This window comes from Monodelphis domestica, chromosome 5 (assembly GCF_027887165.1).
Source record: "Monodelphis domestica isolate mMonDom1 chromosome 5, mMonDom1.pri, whole genome shotgun sequence".
Lineage (NCBI taxonomy): Eukaryota > Metazoa > Chordata > Mammalia > Didelphimorphia > Didelphidae > Monodelphis > Monodelphis domestica.
Genome location: NC_077231.1, coordinates 185,397,132 through 185,415,391, shown reverse-complemented (window position 1 = coordinate 185,415,391; position 18,260 = coordinate 185,397,132). Strand labels below are relative to the sequence as shown.

The window sequence follows — 18,260 nt, the reverse complement described above, 5'->3', positions numbered from 1 at the left end:
CTGCAGTTCTAATAAAACATAAGAAAGCTGGAAAGTTAGAAAAAAGAAATGATACCCTATTAGTGATTTTCATTAATGAAGCCAAGTTAACTTCAAATGCTTAGGTCAATAGGTCTGAATGCTAGGACTATAGGCTAGGAATTTTGCTTCCATAAATTGCCATTCTTATTTTAAAGAGCAAATACACTTCACCAAAGAGATTTTGTATTTGCCATTTTTTTATAAGCCACTTAATTGTCCATGAAAGCCATTCTTCAAAGACTCATGGCATTTTGTAGATGATCATTGGTCTCAAAGGTTATGACAGAACTCAATTTCTAGGGAGACTTATCAAACTAGAAAAACTTGATCCTAAAAGCCTAAGAAGAACCTAAAAAAAAAGTGCAATATTCTGCTTATTTCAAAAAGTCAATTTCAAGAGGATTGAATTTTTGTTTATTTGTTTATTTTGTCTCATTAACTCATCAAAACATCTACTACCATATGGAGGGATTAAAGTCTACATCAATGGCAAAAATTTGTAATGATGGATGTCATCATAAAAGATCAAAGCAAAGAAATTACATAAAATTATGGATCTTGAGTCAGTACATAATCAAGGACCACATAATCATAATGAATATTTTCTTTTAACATGTATTTTCATCTATTTAGCCATATAAAAGACATAAATAAAATTAAGTTTTATTAAATAAATAAAATTCACTTGAATCTATTTTACTGAACCTCAAATTTAATCGTATAACTAAGTGCTAATCCAACTAGCAAAATGAAATGGGAGTCAAAATATGACAATTCTCTAGAATTTGTAAATGTTTTGGTGAGATGAAGGTATTAATTTTGAGATCCTTCAACAAAAGCAATCCTGTTAATATCTAATTTACTGTATTCTGAATTGTTTTTTCCTCACTTAGATGGTTTTAAGGAGAATGATGTGGCAGCCACTTATTTTACAAATCTTGTTTAAATTTTAATGAATAATAATTATATTCAATCAAGAGTCATCTACTGTATAATTCAATGGATCTGTAATACACTCCTGTGTAATTCTTGATCAGAGATCCCCCATAGAAGATCCACATAAGACTAGAGACATTCCTCTAGAGTAATTTAAATTTCAGAAATATTACAGCACTTTAGCTGTCCATCTGTTATACTTTGCTTTCATCACATGACTGGCCCATTTCCTTTTTTACTATATATTTCCTTAATAACATATATCTGTTATGTCACTTCTCACTTCATCTATGTAGGATAACATTGGAAATTGGCTTTAGCCTACTTGTACTGACTATGGTTCTCTGCTGTTCTTAGAACCCCCTGTACCTTTGGCTCTTCAGAAATCAGTGTTCTACGAGTCAACTATTTAGCATTGCCAAGTGAACATTTGTATTGAAGATATGGAGTTTTGCTTTGGAAAACATTATGCTATTTTCCAAATGTGATTCTGTCTGCTCCCTTCCTCATTTTCAAATTTAGACTAAGCTTATTGTCTATCAGTCCCCAAAATGTGCGAGATATCTATATGTGTATGTACAAACTTGTGCATGCATGCATGTGTATGTGACTGCTATAGAGGATCACATATGAAAACCTGCCGCTTTCTCATATTTTCACCAAGGATACCTTCAATACATGTTCATGCTCATAAAGATTTTATCAAGATAGAAAAAGAGACATGTGGGAGTAGTTGAAGATATCATCTCGATCACCACTTCTGGTGATTTCTTCCCCTCACATTCTAATGTGAAAAGCAATCTCTAAGGGCTCTTAAAGTCATTTGCCTCCAATGTGTGTAGCTAGCTATATATACTACATGCATGTCAGTTGTGTTGCTATTCCCAACTGTATTCTTAAGTGAAATTTCAACTTGTGTCAGTCAGTGAACATCATAGATGTTGATTTCATTTGAATGTTGGATTCACTTGGATCAATCATGCAATTTCCTCCAGTTTCTTATCTACCAAAATGGAAATTTGTATATAAGGTGAAATTATTTTTATGGCAGCATTTTTCTTGTGCTCACAATGAGCAAGATGGCCTTACTGTGTGTTTTGTTGAAGTCATGTTTTTGAGTTACCTTTGGGCATCAGATTAAACTAATTCCACCAACTTCTTTGACTCTCCAGGAAAAAAAAATCTATGAATCCAACTTTCAATTTAGTTACAATTTCCATTCCAAGGTCATAGGATTATTTATCGAGAGCAAGAAGATACCTCAGGAGTCAATGAGTCAAACTTCCTCATTTTACAGGTAAGAAAATTGAAACTTAGAGGTATTAAGTTATCAGTATCACAGATTGCTAGTGTCAGAAGAGGGATTTGAACTCAAGACTTTATTTCACAGTAACACAATATATCAATTCACTGGTCCTTAAACTAAGATATTCAGACAAATCTACAATTAATGGTTATAGTCCATCTAAAAACTATTTGATGCTTAAATACCTTATGCCCCTTTGCCACTTTTCTGCTATCTTCAGTAAAAGGGGCCAAACAGAACTGAAGATTTTTTGTTGTTGTTTTCCTCATTTCTTGGCTAATCCTTGCTATCATACCCGTGTGTACATTCTGACAGAATATACCAGGGGTGAATTTATACTACTGAATGGGAAGTGATTGACCAAAGAGAAACTATCTTCTGATCTTACCAATTTAATAAGTCTCATATAACTTTAAGCAGGTGGAATCTTACACATGTCTGGACAAGGAATATTAACTATTTCCCAATAATTATATTGTTGTTCCATTTTTTCAGTTATTTCCAAATCTTTTGTGACTCCATTTGGGGTTTTCTTGGCAAAGATACTTGATTGATTTGCCATTTTCTTCTCCAGCTTATTTTATAAATGAGGAAACAGAAAAACAGGGTTAAGTGACTTTTCTGTGATTACCCGCTAGTGCTTAGGCTAGATTTGAACTCACAAAAAATGAGACTTCATGTCCCCAGGTCTGACACTCTATCTACTGCACCACCTAGCTGCCTCTCAAAATTATATAACTTCCTAATACTAAAGGCATGATTAGGTCTCATTTTATATCCAAAACCTAAACATGACTATTATGTGACCTCATAGTATTTGTTATTTAGTTAAAATGTTGATTGCATCAATTTTTAATAAAATTATCATGTGAGTATAATTTATTTTATTTAATAAATTTTATATTAAAAATCAAAATTGCTACAAATCTGGAAATTTTAATAAAAAAGAAAATAACTTACTCTCTTATATTTTCAATCATATTTTCCATTGCCTCCTCCCAGCAATATGCCTTAACAGACTGTATATTGTCAATCATTTCTGAAGTTATCACAAGTCTTTCATTTATCTTTCCTGCTCTCCTTTCTCTGAAAAAAAATGTATTAAAATTAAGTCAGTTCAAATTCAGAATGATCTTAGTGGTATAGTCTAATATCTGTTAGACAAAATGATACCTAAGAGCCCTTCCAACACTAATATTCTATGGTTCTCTGGTCAAATAATTCACATTATTTAATCATCATTGTTCATAGTAGTTGGAGGAATCAAAGATTTTAATATTAAAAGGACAGGACTCAGCAGCTAACATTTTGGGGAAAAACTCCAAGTGATTTTGACAATTCTACATTTTATTTCAGGTATTTGTGGAATGGCTGGTATAGAATGTTAATTCATATCCATCCCACACATCAAAGCAGTTTGGTACCTTTTATGCCTTATTAAATAATCTTTATGAGTTGCTGAATCATTTTGACCACAAATGCAAAGAAGTTTCATCAATGTTGCATTATTATTGGGTCACAAAATGCAAAACAATACTATATTAAGCTAATGATTGTATTAATCCTGTATAACAGTGATGACAAACCTTTTAGGGACCATGTAGTGTGCCATGCCCTCCCCCAGATTGCGTACTATACCCTACCCCTGCACCCCCCAGAGATCAAGTGCTATACCCTCCCTTAACCCCAGACAAGGGAGGGGGAAAAGGAGGGGAATGGCCTGGGCACTCTGCTCAGGGGAGGGAATAAGCTCTTTCATTGGGCTTCTGGGCAGGTTATGAGAGTTGTGCATAGAGAAGGGGAAGGGAAAAGCTCCACCTAAGTACCTCTACTTTCTAGTAACAACTCTGGTGGGTGACTGTGCATGTCCACAAAGAAGTCTCTGTGTGCCATCTTTGGCATCTGTGCCATAGATTCACCATCCTGCCTATATAACATGTCAGTGATAATATAATATTTAAGTATTATACTAATCATCATTTGAAAGAACAGGGAAAAAAGAACTAGGGAGCCTAGGAAAAGTCACTGGAATCCAATTTGATAAGTGAGATTTTCTACATTATGTATATATAATTGATGCCTCTTATGTGCATTTTCTAATTTATAGAAACTATATTCCTTTTCATTGATTTTTCAAGAGCTATTCAATAGATTAACAAATATAAAATGCTATGTGATCATAAGTTATATTGATATTCTTATAATAATTCCTACTTAATGAAACTCTAGTTTAAGTAACAATATAATATAGGCCTAATAGTGTGTCAGTGTCCTTTTTTACAAACACTATAAAGAAAATGGAGGATTTTGGGGGGGAAAAAAGCATTATCACCTGTATTTCATCATCATTTGTCCTAACCAGGCTTGGAACAGAGCAAGTACTATTAGGAAAGCAAGTCCACAAAATGCTGAGGCTTGTAGCAAATCCCAAAGAAGTCCCATCAGGAGCACCACTTGTAAAGGTACAATCCAGACAAAATGTGCCAGGGCCAGCCCCTGAAAAATTCACAGTTAAAAAAAAAGGAAAGCACAAGCTTGGAAGTGGTATCCCACCAAAGCATGTTAGAAAGAGAGCATAGTGAAATGATACTATCTAAAACGCTGAAGGTCTGAGTGTATTGCAGTCTAGGAATTAATTACATTGAGAACATAACAATGTACATTTACATTCCACATCCATACCTCAGTCTCATGTCGCATATCTCTGAGTACTTCCACAAGAAAATGTTACACTCGCTTAAGTTTAGAATTTAATGCTTTGAATATTTAGTATGTCAAAAATTTGTTTTAAATAGTATACTGATGACTTGATTAAAAAAAAAAACATCAACAACACTAGCTAGGGCACAGGGGCACAATAGATCTCCAGATCCTTGGAATCACATATTTGTATAATTCTATGACCTAGTAAAAGCTTAATCATTATAAGGACCAATGCACATCACTTAATAGAAGGGTCTGATTAAAAAATGATCAGGGTATGATAGGCAGACAAAAAATGGAATTAGGAAGGGAAGAAAGACCTGAACTCAGTAAATTTGCTTACTAAGAAGCCAGTACCCATGCTGAAGTTCCTTCTGAATTGTGTAATACCACAGACTCCAAGCTAATCCCATTCTGGAACACTTTTTGGTTCAACCAGAGGAAATAGGGCTGAGTGGGGCAAGATCAGAATTTCATAATAATCAGGGTTCAACCACACATTGCTGTTATCTGACTCAGGAAAGCTCCAAGCCATGAGTTTCGTGAAGATGTGTAGTTGTTTACATTAATTCTGGGATATGACATGCACAAAAGATTAAATGAGCAGCTACATACTTCATCAAACTTGTTCAGATTGTTGGAAAGGAGACTGATAAGCTGTCCAGTGCTTATTTTATCTAGAACACGGCTTGACAGTTTTAAGGTCTGAAGAGGAAAAAAGGAAAAGAATTGGGCTTAAAGTGACATAAAACAAAGTATCATAACATTACTAGCAATAATTAGCAAGATGATAAAACAGGTGTTATATTTAACATACTATCTTTGTTTATTAAAGAATATAGGAAATTATTTTAATTACTTTGTATCTTTTAGATTTATGTGGTTATACATTGTTAACTAGGTTTTAATCTTCTGAAATATATACAGTAAATAAATCCTTTCCCTTCTCCATTTATAAGGATTTCCACATCACAATGCATGAATGACTACATTTAAATATCTATATATAAATAAGTTATACATGCATATTTTTGGAAATATATAAGAGAAGTTAGTGGATATTCTTGATTAGAATCTCAGCATTATTTTTTTTATTTTATAGTCATTCTGCTAATAAAATTATTTAATTTTAATTATACATAGATCATTAATATTTTAAATGCACAACAGAGTAGAAAAAATATCATCAATTAATGATTGATATTATAAAAGAAAAAATGTGCCAAGCACCATGCTACTTGCTAATGATCCAAAAGCAAAAATGAAATAAACAGGTCCCACCCTCCAACAAGCTACTTTTGGTGAAGCCTGAATGATGCAATGCTATTCACAAAATGTTAAAAGACCTAGAGGAAGGGCTCTAGCATGGAGAAGTTATGCAAGTACATGGACAAGATTTTAATATGATGAGAAGCAAAATAAGTTGCAGCTTGTATCAACAGAGATAGCACTTACATTAAAAATATGCTAGATATACCAAAATCCTGTGGTAAAAATATCTAGACTCTGACCTATTCTAGATGTTTTAATTAAAATTTTTCATTTAATAATTTCAATTAGAAATGTCTACCTGCTCTGTGAAATTAAATTCTAAATGCCATTAGCAACAGCATATTAATACTGAAATATAATCAGTGGTATGAATGTATCTATATATAATATAAAGTACAAAATGTAATATATAATTATTATATCACTTGATCTTCACAATTACCCTTTGAGATAGAAGAACAATGTTCTTTAAAAGACTGATAGATTTTTGAGGGTAAGGACCATATTTTATACTTACTTTATTTATTCTTCCACTTTAAAATATCTATTCATGATGACATAATTAAAGAAGCTGGAATTGTTTTGTTGTTTTATTTTATTAGTATCTATGACTAGTAGTTAAATTATAATTTAAGATGTTGCCAGGTTACAGAAATTGAAACACAGAACAACTTATTCTATCATATAAGTTGGAATGGTGTGGAGAAGACAAGACTGGAGTTGGGAGTGGTAGGTGGCTGGTTGCCATATGAGTAAAAACTGGCTGGGCATGCAAAAGGGTGAGGCCATGGTAGGTCTAACTCAGGGTCAAGTATAATGCCTAAACTAGTGTCATGCATGCTCAATATACTATTTTAATGATGATAACTATGGATGCCATAAGGGTGAGGCAGCCGAGATAAAATAATTTGGCAAGGACCTATGGGAAAAGAATGATAACATGTACATATTATTTATGGATACATTTACAAATCAGTATATTCTTTATGATATTGTTTTCTCTGATGTCCATATTGTGTAGACTCTAAACTCCAGAAAAATATATTAGAAATTCTTCTCACAAGACAGTGTTCAGATAAGTTTTTAAACTGAGGATTACAGCATTGGTATTTTTCTAATACTAGTTAACACAAGAGAACTATATCTGTCGTGATCTGATTTAGAAAGAAAATGTGTTCTCCTTTTCCCACTATAAACTTTAGCCTAAAGGGTGAATAAAGAGATTTGCAGGGTTAAATCAAGCCCCGTTTCATTCTATAACAACATGCCAATTGTTGATTTTACTGTTATAGTTTATAATGATTCTTTTTTAGAATTTAAGATATAATACATTTTCTTTAATTCTATCAGTTAATATTAAATAATTTAGTTTATTGTAATATTTTATATAATATTGTATGATTATAACATATCAACAGTAAAATAAAATATCACACATAATATTAAAATAATAAATAAAATCATTATCTATTACATAAATATGATGTTATTTAAATATTAATTGAATTGAATTCTGATGCTGATTTCTATGTACTTTAATGGGAAACAAAAAAATTAATGGGACAATAGGACATGCATTAGCCTTCCTCCACTTAGCAAAGAAATTTATTGCCTTAAGATCTGAAGCAGAAGAATACAGTAGAGAAGTACCAATGTTGCATCTGAAATCAGGAGATGTGGGTTCAAATCTTGAGTTACTATCTCCGTGACATCAGGCAAGCCACTTGTCTCTTTGGGCATCAGCTTCTTCGTCTAAATAAGGGAATGGGACTAGATGCTTTCTAAGGTGACATCTATCTTAGAGGACTGTGATGTGCTACAGCAATGTTAGATTATGTGGACAAAATTTTAATGTAACTCATTTTGATATTGATGTTTAATGATATTAGCAACCAGACCCTAGCATATATGGAAATGGTTCAGTTCAATTCAGTTTGATAACCTCTGACTGAGCACCTACTATGGGGCAAGGCACTTTGCTAGCTGCTAGGGATACAAAGACAAAAAAAATGAAAAAAATCTCTGCCTTCCAGGTATCTGTATTCTTTTAGATAATTATATGTCAAAAGGAAGAGAATGAAGGGCTGCTAGATAGTTGGATGGATTTGAGAGCAAGGCCTAGAAATGAGAGGTCCTTGGTTCAAATGTGGCCTTAGATACATCCTAGCTGTGTAACCCTGGACAAGTCACTTAAATCCAATCAAGTCACTTAAATCCCATCACCTAGCCCTTGCTGTTCTTCTGCCTTGGAAATTATAATTAATATCAATTCTAACACATTAGGTAAGGTTTATTTGTTTTTTCTTAAAGGAAGAGAACAAAGATAAAGAAGAGAAAAAAGAAGGAAAAGAAGGAAGAAATAGATGGATTTTAAATCATTAAGCTTATTTTATTTATTTGTTTTTATTGTATTTTAAAATTCAAACCTTTATTTCTATCTGCTGACTTCATGTCATCTAAAAAGATATTAGATCAACAGGATTCATTCCTAACATGTACCAAAGTGGACTTTACTGTAATGTGTCAGGTATTTTTCAAAGACATTTGAGGGGCAGCTAGATGGCCTAGGACTAGAGACAGGAGGTCCTGGGTTAAAATCTAGCCTTAAAACTTCCTATCAGTGAGATCTTGGGCAAATCACTTAATCCCAATTGCCTAGCACTAACAGCTTTTCTGCTTTGGTACCAATCAATCTACAGACAGTATTGATTCTAAGATGGAAAGTAAGAAAGTAAGGATGATTATAAAAAAGACATTTGAATTAATTACCTTTTTGTAAATCAGACTAAACAGGGCTATTCTCATCTGCATTCCCATGTGATGAAGGCCAAAGATGGCAGGGTGTAGAAGAAGTGTCCTCACTATAAAGAGAAGGCACAGGCCTATGCCTAGATATATTGCAATGGCACGTTCTACTTCGTTGTCAGGATCATAGGAGGCTATGATTCTTCCCAGTAATAGAGGCTGTACTGCTTTGGTTACTTCCTGTAGAGGCAGAAGAAAAGAAAAAAAAAACAGACACACATATAAAAAGGTAAATTGCAGTTGTCTTGTGTTGACATCATAAATAGCCTTAAAGTATCCATCTAAAAAGATCCATATTATAGAGAGGGCTTAAGATGGGATTGGGCAGAAATCCACATCTGGGATATGCCTTGCTATATCTGTTTTGACATATCCTCATATTTATCTTTTGAGAATAGATTTGATTTATCAGCAGATGAGGGTTCACCCCCTCCAAAATCTTTTAGAGACAAACTGGATGAAAAGAGTAAATAAACAAACCGAGTGATAAAAATTGTTTGTTTTTGTTTTAAGGCCGGACTACGAAATCATGATGTGAGTTTTCTTGGGTGACTGCTAAACTGGACCTGAAGACAAAGATAAGAGATAAGTTCCCCAAAATGTTTTGAGCAATAGCAACATTGCTGAAGAGAATCCAAAGCAGGGGTTTTTAACCTTATTTTGTCATGGACTGGTTTGGCAGTCTGTTGAAGCCAACTCTTTCAGAAAAAAAATTTTTTTAATTGAAGGGAAGACTTAATTTTCATTATTCTCTAGTGAAAATTAAAATGTGTTTTTTTTCTCCTATTCAAGTTCCTGGAATCCCCTGAAATCTATCTATGAATTCTATGTGGAGCCCAGGTTAAGAAACTTCGATTTAGAGTTTCTTGGGGGGGGGGGGGGGGCGGGGCAAGGTTACTTTAAAGGATAAGCTTTTCTTTATATGAGTTCTTTTTAATTTATTGAAAAATAATCCTCATTAATTACCATGTTTTATCTTATAGGTCTGCCTTCTTAATTAATAGAGCTAGTTTTCTGGCAGAGAAGGATAAAAGAGAGAAGTCTCCAGGATTTATTTCTAATAGTAAGTACAATCATGATCCCAAATATCACCATATAAAACTGCATCACTTGAGTTTTGGATCAAATGCTTTAATTTTTTCCTCCAAAATGTCATTCTTATGACTAATTTCATTTCTCCTTTAGCTTACTAAACTAACTATGGATGGATCTAAAATAGGACTAGGGGAAAAGGAAGAAAGGTACTAAATGAGAAAATGAGGCTTGATTAAAAATAAAACCTTAAGTAAAAATATGAATCGTCCAAGGTAGCTTTGAGTTCTCAACCTTAGGCATTGCACAATGTAACTCCTGTTTCTGTTCTGTACATAGGATTGGGAGCAAGTCAACTACTTTGAGCATCAGGTTCCTCATCTGTAAAATGAAAATGGTCTACAAATCCCTTTCCATTCTAAACTTATGTTCCAATGATCTTCACCTACCAGGAACTTCTCCTTTAAGCCTTTCTTTATTTCTCTATATAGAATATATACATATTTTCCATATAACTCTCTAAAACAGGCTAGCTGGCAGTTCTATCCTAGTCTTATTTAGCCAAAACATACAAGAGCTTAGAACCATTTTATGATCATCCAATGAAGAAGCACTTTGTCCTCTAAGTTGTAGGCTGTTTAAACAAAGAGCCTATTTTACCACATGTTCCATGAACAAGTATAGTATTTTAAAGAAACATAAGGCAAAATCATGGTTTCCTATTATTTAAATTTGAAAAATCCTCTAATGCTTACTTGGTCTAAGACACTACTTATGATCATGAGAAAATTGGGTCTCACAAAGGTAAAATCATTCAATTCACTCAAAGTCAAACTGGTGGTAAGGAGTAGAGTGAGCATTCTGGTCTCTTGACTTCAAATCCAGTGTCCTGTATACTATAATAAAGCCACCCAATTTCATTTTTAAAATAACAGTGATCATTATTTATATTTTCACAGTGTTTTAGAGTTTATAAAGCCTTTTCTCCTGTTTGACAAATGATGAAACTGAGGTTCAGATAACTTAAGTGGTTAAGCAGAAAATTAGTAGTAGTCAGTATTCAAATCTATAGTTTTCTAATTCTATACCTGATGTTTTTTATTATACTTTGATACCTTTAAGAAAAATAATTACACAACCTAAGCCTGAGATCAATACTTTTTCCCCTCTGATGCTAAAAACCAACAATCTAATGAGTGTCGAAAGGTTATTCAGGCATAGTGAAAGTTATCATTAGACCCCAGATGAACAGAGTTCCTCAATCTCCTTCATGAAATTATAGATAAATGTTATTTTTCAGAAAAGGAAATTTCCCATAGAACTGGACATTTTCATTCTGGCTCAGCATTGAAGGACAAGTGCTTTGGTATGCTTGGCATCTCCTGACTGATTTGTGTGTGTCTCTTTGCCTAGGGAATTGTGTTGAAGATGATTGTTGACTAAGTTGGGTAAAATTTCCCTTCCTGGCTGGCCTAAAAAAAGAAACTAGAAATGACTATACCTACTTTCTTTAAGCCCAATTTATTTGAGAATAACCAGAACATTCTCTACCTTAGATATGAGTTATAAAAAGAATCGGTAGGATCATTTCTAACTTTCATAGACTACCTAGGAAATTTATCTTGACTCAAGAGTTTGTCATGAACTCAGCCTCCCTGTATGGGAACACATAGGGACCAAGGAGGAGTTGATATACATCTCAAAGCTCTTGCTTGTCAGTCAATGCAGAGCCAATGTGAAAATCCACTTCCATGAGAACTTTGTCTCTCTCACAAAGGTCCATGCCCATAATTTCACTGTGTAAAGGATTAAGTATTCTCAGATCAACTATATACTATCTACATGTATGAAAAGCTAATAATTCACAGATGATTATACTCACTAAAAATATTTGTGCATGTCATTCAACCTCTCACCGTTATTTTCAATAATTAAATAGCTCATACAGAGTGCCAAAGTGGATACCGAGCTGACCTGCCTCTGACAGAAACTAACTGTGTGACCTGGGCAAATCATTTAAACTCTCAGTGCCAAAGGCATTTCTTCAAGAAATTAAATTTCAGAGAAGGAAAGAAGGAAGCATTTGTTAAGCATCTGCCTGATTTGCATTGTACTTAGCAGTTTCTAAATATTATTTATATTTGCAGAAGAACTTTTATAACCTGAGAGTTCCACATACCATTGAAATCATAGGTCTAATCCCTATCCTGTTCCTTTACTTAATGATTTTATGGACTAAGAAATACTTAATTCTCTTCTGTTCCCTATATTGATTTTTTAAAATCAGACTATCTTTATAATAAAGATCCACTTCCATTAGGATAGATGTGTTGATTTTATTTTTCCAGTGGTGATTGGTCTACTCTGACATTTATTTGATTGAACATTCATTAGATTTCTTCTATTCATAAAAGTTCAGATATCTCTCATTCTCATCAATGCCAGTTAAGGAAAGCTTATGAATTGTGCATGTGCTGGAAGAAATCACTTTTTTTTACTATTCATTCTAAAAAATAATTAGTTCTCACTCTCTCAAGTCCACAATAATTTCCCAATAATGATATCATTGATGTTATTAGGCATAAACAAGGTAAAAAATACAAAACTTCTGATAAAGCCAATGTCAAAACCATATTCAAATGTAAATATTTCTATGAAATGGATGTTGTCTATATATGAAATGCCAAAAAGAGTGTTCTGAAGAAAAGAATCATACTCTGACAGCTGCAATTTTAAATATTAAGAGTCAGAATTTTACTATTAGAAATAAAACTTAAAGGGGGCAGCTAGGTAGCTCAGTGGATTGAGAGCCAGGCCTAGAGATGGGAGGTCCTGGGTTCAAATTTGGCCTCAGACACTTCCCAGCTATGTGACCCTGGGCAAGTCACTTGACCCCCATTTCCTAGTCCTGCCACTCTTCTGCCTTGAAACCAATATACAGTATTGACTCCAAGATGGACGGTAAGGGTTTCAATAAAAAAATAAAATTAAAAAAAAAGAAATAACTTAACCACTTATTTTACTTCCTAATAAGTAACTTGGATTAGAGTCTCAGCCACTGCTCCTGCACTTCTAGCTTTATATTTCCAACCTTTGACCTCCTACTCCAATAAACCCTTTAGATGAGTTAGATTGTTTGTAGTTTCATATAAGGAAAGAAAATCTCTAGCAGCCTCTGAATGGGACACCTGTTTTATGTACCAGCATTACTCGATTAGTTATAATTTTGAATCAACACATACTATAAAACTCCTGGCCTTTAAACAGTAATGGACTGTTTTGACAAAGACGATGGTAGTATCACTAGAGGAGAGGACATGTTTATAGAGAAAAACCTGGGTTATTTTTGGTAATGACAGCTCTGATAAGGTGACCATCTGCAAACAGTAAATAGGCTCCCATAAACTTCTCAAAAACCATAAAGCAGTTGACAGTTCAAGGACAAAAGCAACATTGTTCAAACAATGTATGGGGTTCTTCTTTCACTGAATCTTTTAAACTGTATGTTCTCTCATGTTTACTGTGTAAATCACTGATGGACAGCACTTAGATTTCCCATTTGGAATCTTTCATTTAAATATAGGAGTCATAGTCTGCCTAAGGAAAAATCAATTTTTGATATTTGGCTACTTGAGGAAAAAGTGCAACCAGAATTTTTCTATATGAAGACACAAGTGAAGATTTTTCATATTGATGTGTGCAGGTCTCACTGTTGGGTTTGTTTCCAAAGTTTCCTGAGATTCCACATTATGAAACAACATAAGCAACTATACATTTATAAGAAATAAGAATCAAGGCTCTGTTATTAATCTTTACCAACACTGAACACAAACACAAACATGGTAGAATTCAGTGTCCCTGAATGGCTCCCAAATCTTTTTGGTGTGACATTTCTTTAACTCTTTAATTAATTCAGAGTTAATTTGGTTAATTCAGAAGACTTCTAATGCTAGCAATTCAGAATTACATAACACTTGAAGATTTATAATACACTGTCCTCACACTACAGGAAGATGGCATGAGTAAAAACTATCCCATTTTACCATAAAAAATAAAGGAAACTTACAAAAACATTTACATTTAGAAGGTAAATTTGCAAAATTTCCCACTGGATAAAAATTCCTCACCATGCTATCCCAGAGAAGTAGTGTTCAAACTTCTACCTCTACATTTCAGTAGTAAGGGACTAAGTAACTCATGAGGCAGACCATTTCTTTAAAAAAAATAAATAATTTCTAATTGTTAAGAAGTTCTGCCTAATACTGAGCTGAAATTTGCCTTACTATTACTTCTAACCACTGGTTCTACTTCTGTCTTCTGGAATAATTAGAACTGTTTAATACCTCTTGTAGCTAACAACCATTCAAATAGTTCAAAATATTTCTAATGTTCTTAAGTCTTCTTTTTTTTAACCTAAATATCACTAGTTCCTTCAAAATTTCTTCACGTGAATAGCCAAATCTTCAGCTTCTTCCAGGATAATGAAAGTGAAGTAAAGGAAATAGTCACAGGTCCTATCAGACATACATCAGCAACTGATCCCAGAGCAAGTAGCATCATAATTCCATTTTCTTTTGATGCTAAAAATGATTCATCACCAGAAGGTAATCACTGTTATAGACACCCAATGTGTAACCAGGGATATATATATATACACACAGGATCATAGACTTAGAGTCCAGCCCCTTCATTTTATAGATGACAAAAAAGAAACCCACTGACATTAAATAATTTGCTTAAGCTTTAAAAGTTAGTAAACATCAGAAATGAAATATAAACTCAAGTCTTTTGCAGACTGCAAAAACAGATGTGTGAAGGAAAACATATATCCTACAGACTCTGGACCACAATAGCCATCTTACATCAGGCATTTGGGTGGCACAGTAGAAAAGTGCTAAGTCTGGAGTCAGAAAGACAGTTCAAATTCTTCCTCAGATGTTTACTACCTGTGTGACATTGGACAAGTCCTTTAACCTCTGGCAACTTCAATTTCCTCAGTCACAAAATAGGGATAATAAAAGCAGAAGTTATAAAGATCAAAGGACATAATATTTGTATAAAGGGCTCAGTATAGTACCTACTGTAGAATGAGCACTTTAAAAATACTTGTTATCTCCCTCCCTCCTATATCACTGCAATGAAGTTCCAATTTAAGTAAAAATTCCAAGGTCTGATCATGCCTCAATGTTCAAATTCCCTGGCTAATTGCAGTGAACATAACGTCCTTGAGGCAGTAACTCATTTTTGTCTTTATATCCTAGTGCCAAACACAATTCCTAAAGTATAAATGTTTAATAAATGCTTGTTAAATGAATTTCACCTACTTAGGTAAAAGTTTCTATGAGTGTTGCTTCTATTCACTTTCCATCTCAACAGGTTAGCTAAGCTGTATTTCATATTCTGCTAAGTATGACATAGTTTTGAGCTTCTACCTTCATATTTTCACTGTCATGATGTTCTTGGATTCTCATTTTATCGCCCAATGGCTCATTCTTATTTCTGTGTCATCTGCAAACATGATAAGCATGCTTTCTCTATCTTCATACAAATCGTTGTTTACACTGTTGATCAATCAAAATAAAATGAAGTATAAATATACTTTCAGAATGCAACTCAATATATCTCTATAGTTTTCTATTGGTCAACACAACAGACTTCACCAAAAAAAGTTTCTAGAAACATACATCTATAACATTTCACTGATCTACCAGTTTAAGAACCTTATCAGCAAAAGTCAACAAAGTTAATTTGGCCTGACTTAATCTTCGTAAACTTTTGCATGTGTGTTCACTGAACAGCTGTCAGGAATTTTTATGGATCAGAAGAGGTGCCACAAGATTGCTGAGATCCATGACCTCTGACTGCCAGGGTACTTACTGTCAACTCTAACACAGACATATGTGAAAGAATAAAGAATGGCTCAGAGGATCTTGTCAAGGATGCAACTGACCTTATGACAAAGATTAATCTAGGACCTATACACAGACTGAAGTAACACAGACTGAAGCCCTCAATGAGGTCAAGGTTTAGAGGCTGATACCATTATTTCTGATGTATCTTAGAAGCAAGCTCATAATGTGAGACCTTAAGATATAACTTACTTAGCACATGCATAAATCTTGCACTGCATTCATCAATTTCAAACTAATTTAGGGACCCACCAAAAACAGAAAAGCATAAAGACAAACATGAATAAAAGACTCCAAAAGTTGTAGTAGTGTGCCAAAAAGAGATCACACCTAGATCAATACTACTGTTTCCTTCTAAGAGCTCTGTAACATCAAGAGAATGGACTAGCTTTACAAACACTAACAAGTTACAATTTTCCTAGAAGACTGTAGGCAGCAACATTATGGAAGAAAAGATTAGCTATGTCTTCAGGGTTGTTGTACACAGCAGCTAAGATGCCAGTCCAATAAGTCAGTTGCCCTGGTTTTTGATGGTAGTAATATTTGTTCTTTGTTTTTTACAGTGTAAAACAAGAGTGATCTTCATTTAAAAAAAAAAAAAACAAAAAAAAAGTGAATCTTGACAACTGAAGAACAGTAGTGAACTTTATACAATCCTGGAAAATTTATTTGGTGCCAGGAAATTGAGGTTCAGAAAACACAAATTGGACAGTGAATTGCATCAGATAACCTTAAAGGACCTTCTCATTACAAAACAAACAAACAAACAAACAATGATCCTGTGAACTGGGGAGGTTTATGACATACATAAGATATACCAAAAAGGAAACCTTCTCTTCCCCTCCCCACAAATCAACTTTACTTTCCAAGTACTAGAACATTATCCAATTAATAACCTGTTTTGAGTTTGAAGCTTCTTGTGACTACTGTAGCTTTCTTCTTGTCATTTTTGTAATGTTGTTCAGCACTTCAAAGATCCATGATTTCATCTTTATGAGTACTCCTTCCAACAAAATAACACATTCTTCTAAACCTTAGTAGAAATTTTTTTTCATTTTAAAAGTTTTGATATTTAATTTATTTTTTACCAATTACATGTAATTATAAATTTCCATATGTTTTCCAGAGTTGCATGATCCAAATTATCTACCTCTTACCTTTCCTTCCCTCTCCCAGAGCTGGCAAGCAATTCAATCTGGGTTATTCGTGTATTATCATGCAAAACATAAATGGAACATCTTTTTGAGAAAATTTAACACAAAAAGAAGAGGGAAGAATCTCTAAATTGGAAGTTGATGAGATTGACTTTGAATCTGGTGAAATTATAAAACATATTATTAAAGGGGTGCTATGTGAGAATTTAGAAGAGAAAGTGATAATTACTAAAGGCTAGCATAAATTGACTCATCAAGAACAAGTAATGCCAGCCTAACCTTGTTTCCTTTTTTTGACAGGGTTACTAGACCAGTTAATTAAGGAATGCTACAGATATAGATCTGGATTTAAGTGAGTTACATCACAAGTTTCTAATGCTATCTTTTTTGTTTTTAATTATCCTTTTCCAGATTGCATGTTGATATAATTTTAATAATCATTTTTGATATTTTTATGATCCATATGTTCTCCCTTCTTCCTTCTCCCCTCTCTGCAAAACAGCAGGCAATATGACATAGGCTATACATGTGTTATCATGCAATATATATTTCCATGTTTATCATGATGTGAGAGGATCTATATCACTTGTGTCAGAAAAAAACTCATGAATAAAATCAAGTGAAGAATAGTATGCTTCAATCTGCATTCAGATTCCTTTAGCTCATCATGAGTTTCTTGGAGTTGTCCTAGATCCTTGAATCATAGAGTTGTCATTCACAGTTGATCATTATACATTATTGCTGTAACTGTTTACAACAATCTCCTGGTTCTGTTCACTTCAATTTGCATCACTTCATATAGGTTGTTAGTGGTATTTTTGTAATCATTCTTTTGTCATTTCCGGTGCAGTGGTATACCATTTCGTATGGCACAATAATTTTCATTACAATCATATACCACAATTGGTCCATCATTTCTCCAACTAATGGACAATCCTTCAATTTCCAATTCTTTGTTACCACAAAAAGAGCTACTATAAGTATTTTGGTACAAATAGATCTTTTTTCTCATATCTTTGATCTCTTTGGGATATAGACCCTGTAATGATATTTCTGGGTCAAAGGGTATATGCAATTTTATGGTCCATTGGACATATCTCCAGAATGGTTGTATCAGTTTAT

General features: G+C 33.5%; 1 protein-coding gene across 1 annotated transcript in view; it reads right to left on the bottom strand.

Moving 5' to 3' along the window:
- The window catches only part of CFTR (CF transmembrane conductance regulator), a 204,836-nt gene that overhangs the window by 142,266 nt on the left and 44,310 nt on the right, over positions 1–18,260 (bottom strand). Inside the window, exons 4-7 of the mRNA XM_056799582.1 lie at positions 9,008–9,223; positions 5,582–5,671; positions 4,596–4,759; positions 3,224–3,349 (exon numbers count right to left, since the gene is read on the bottom strand). Of these exons, the coding sequence (XP_056655560.1) occupies positions 3,224–3,349; positions 4,596–4,759; positions 5,582–5,671; positions 9,008–9,223 (596 nt within the window). The remainder of the gene's footprint in view (positions 1–3,223; positions 3,350–4,595; positions 4,760–5,581; positions 5,672–9,007; positions 9,224–18,260) is intronic.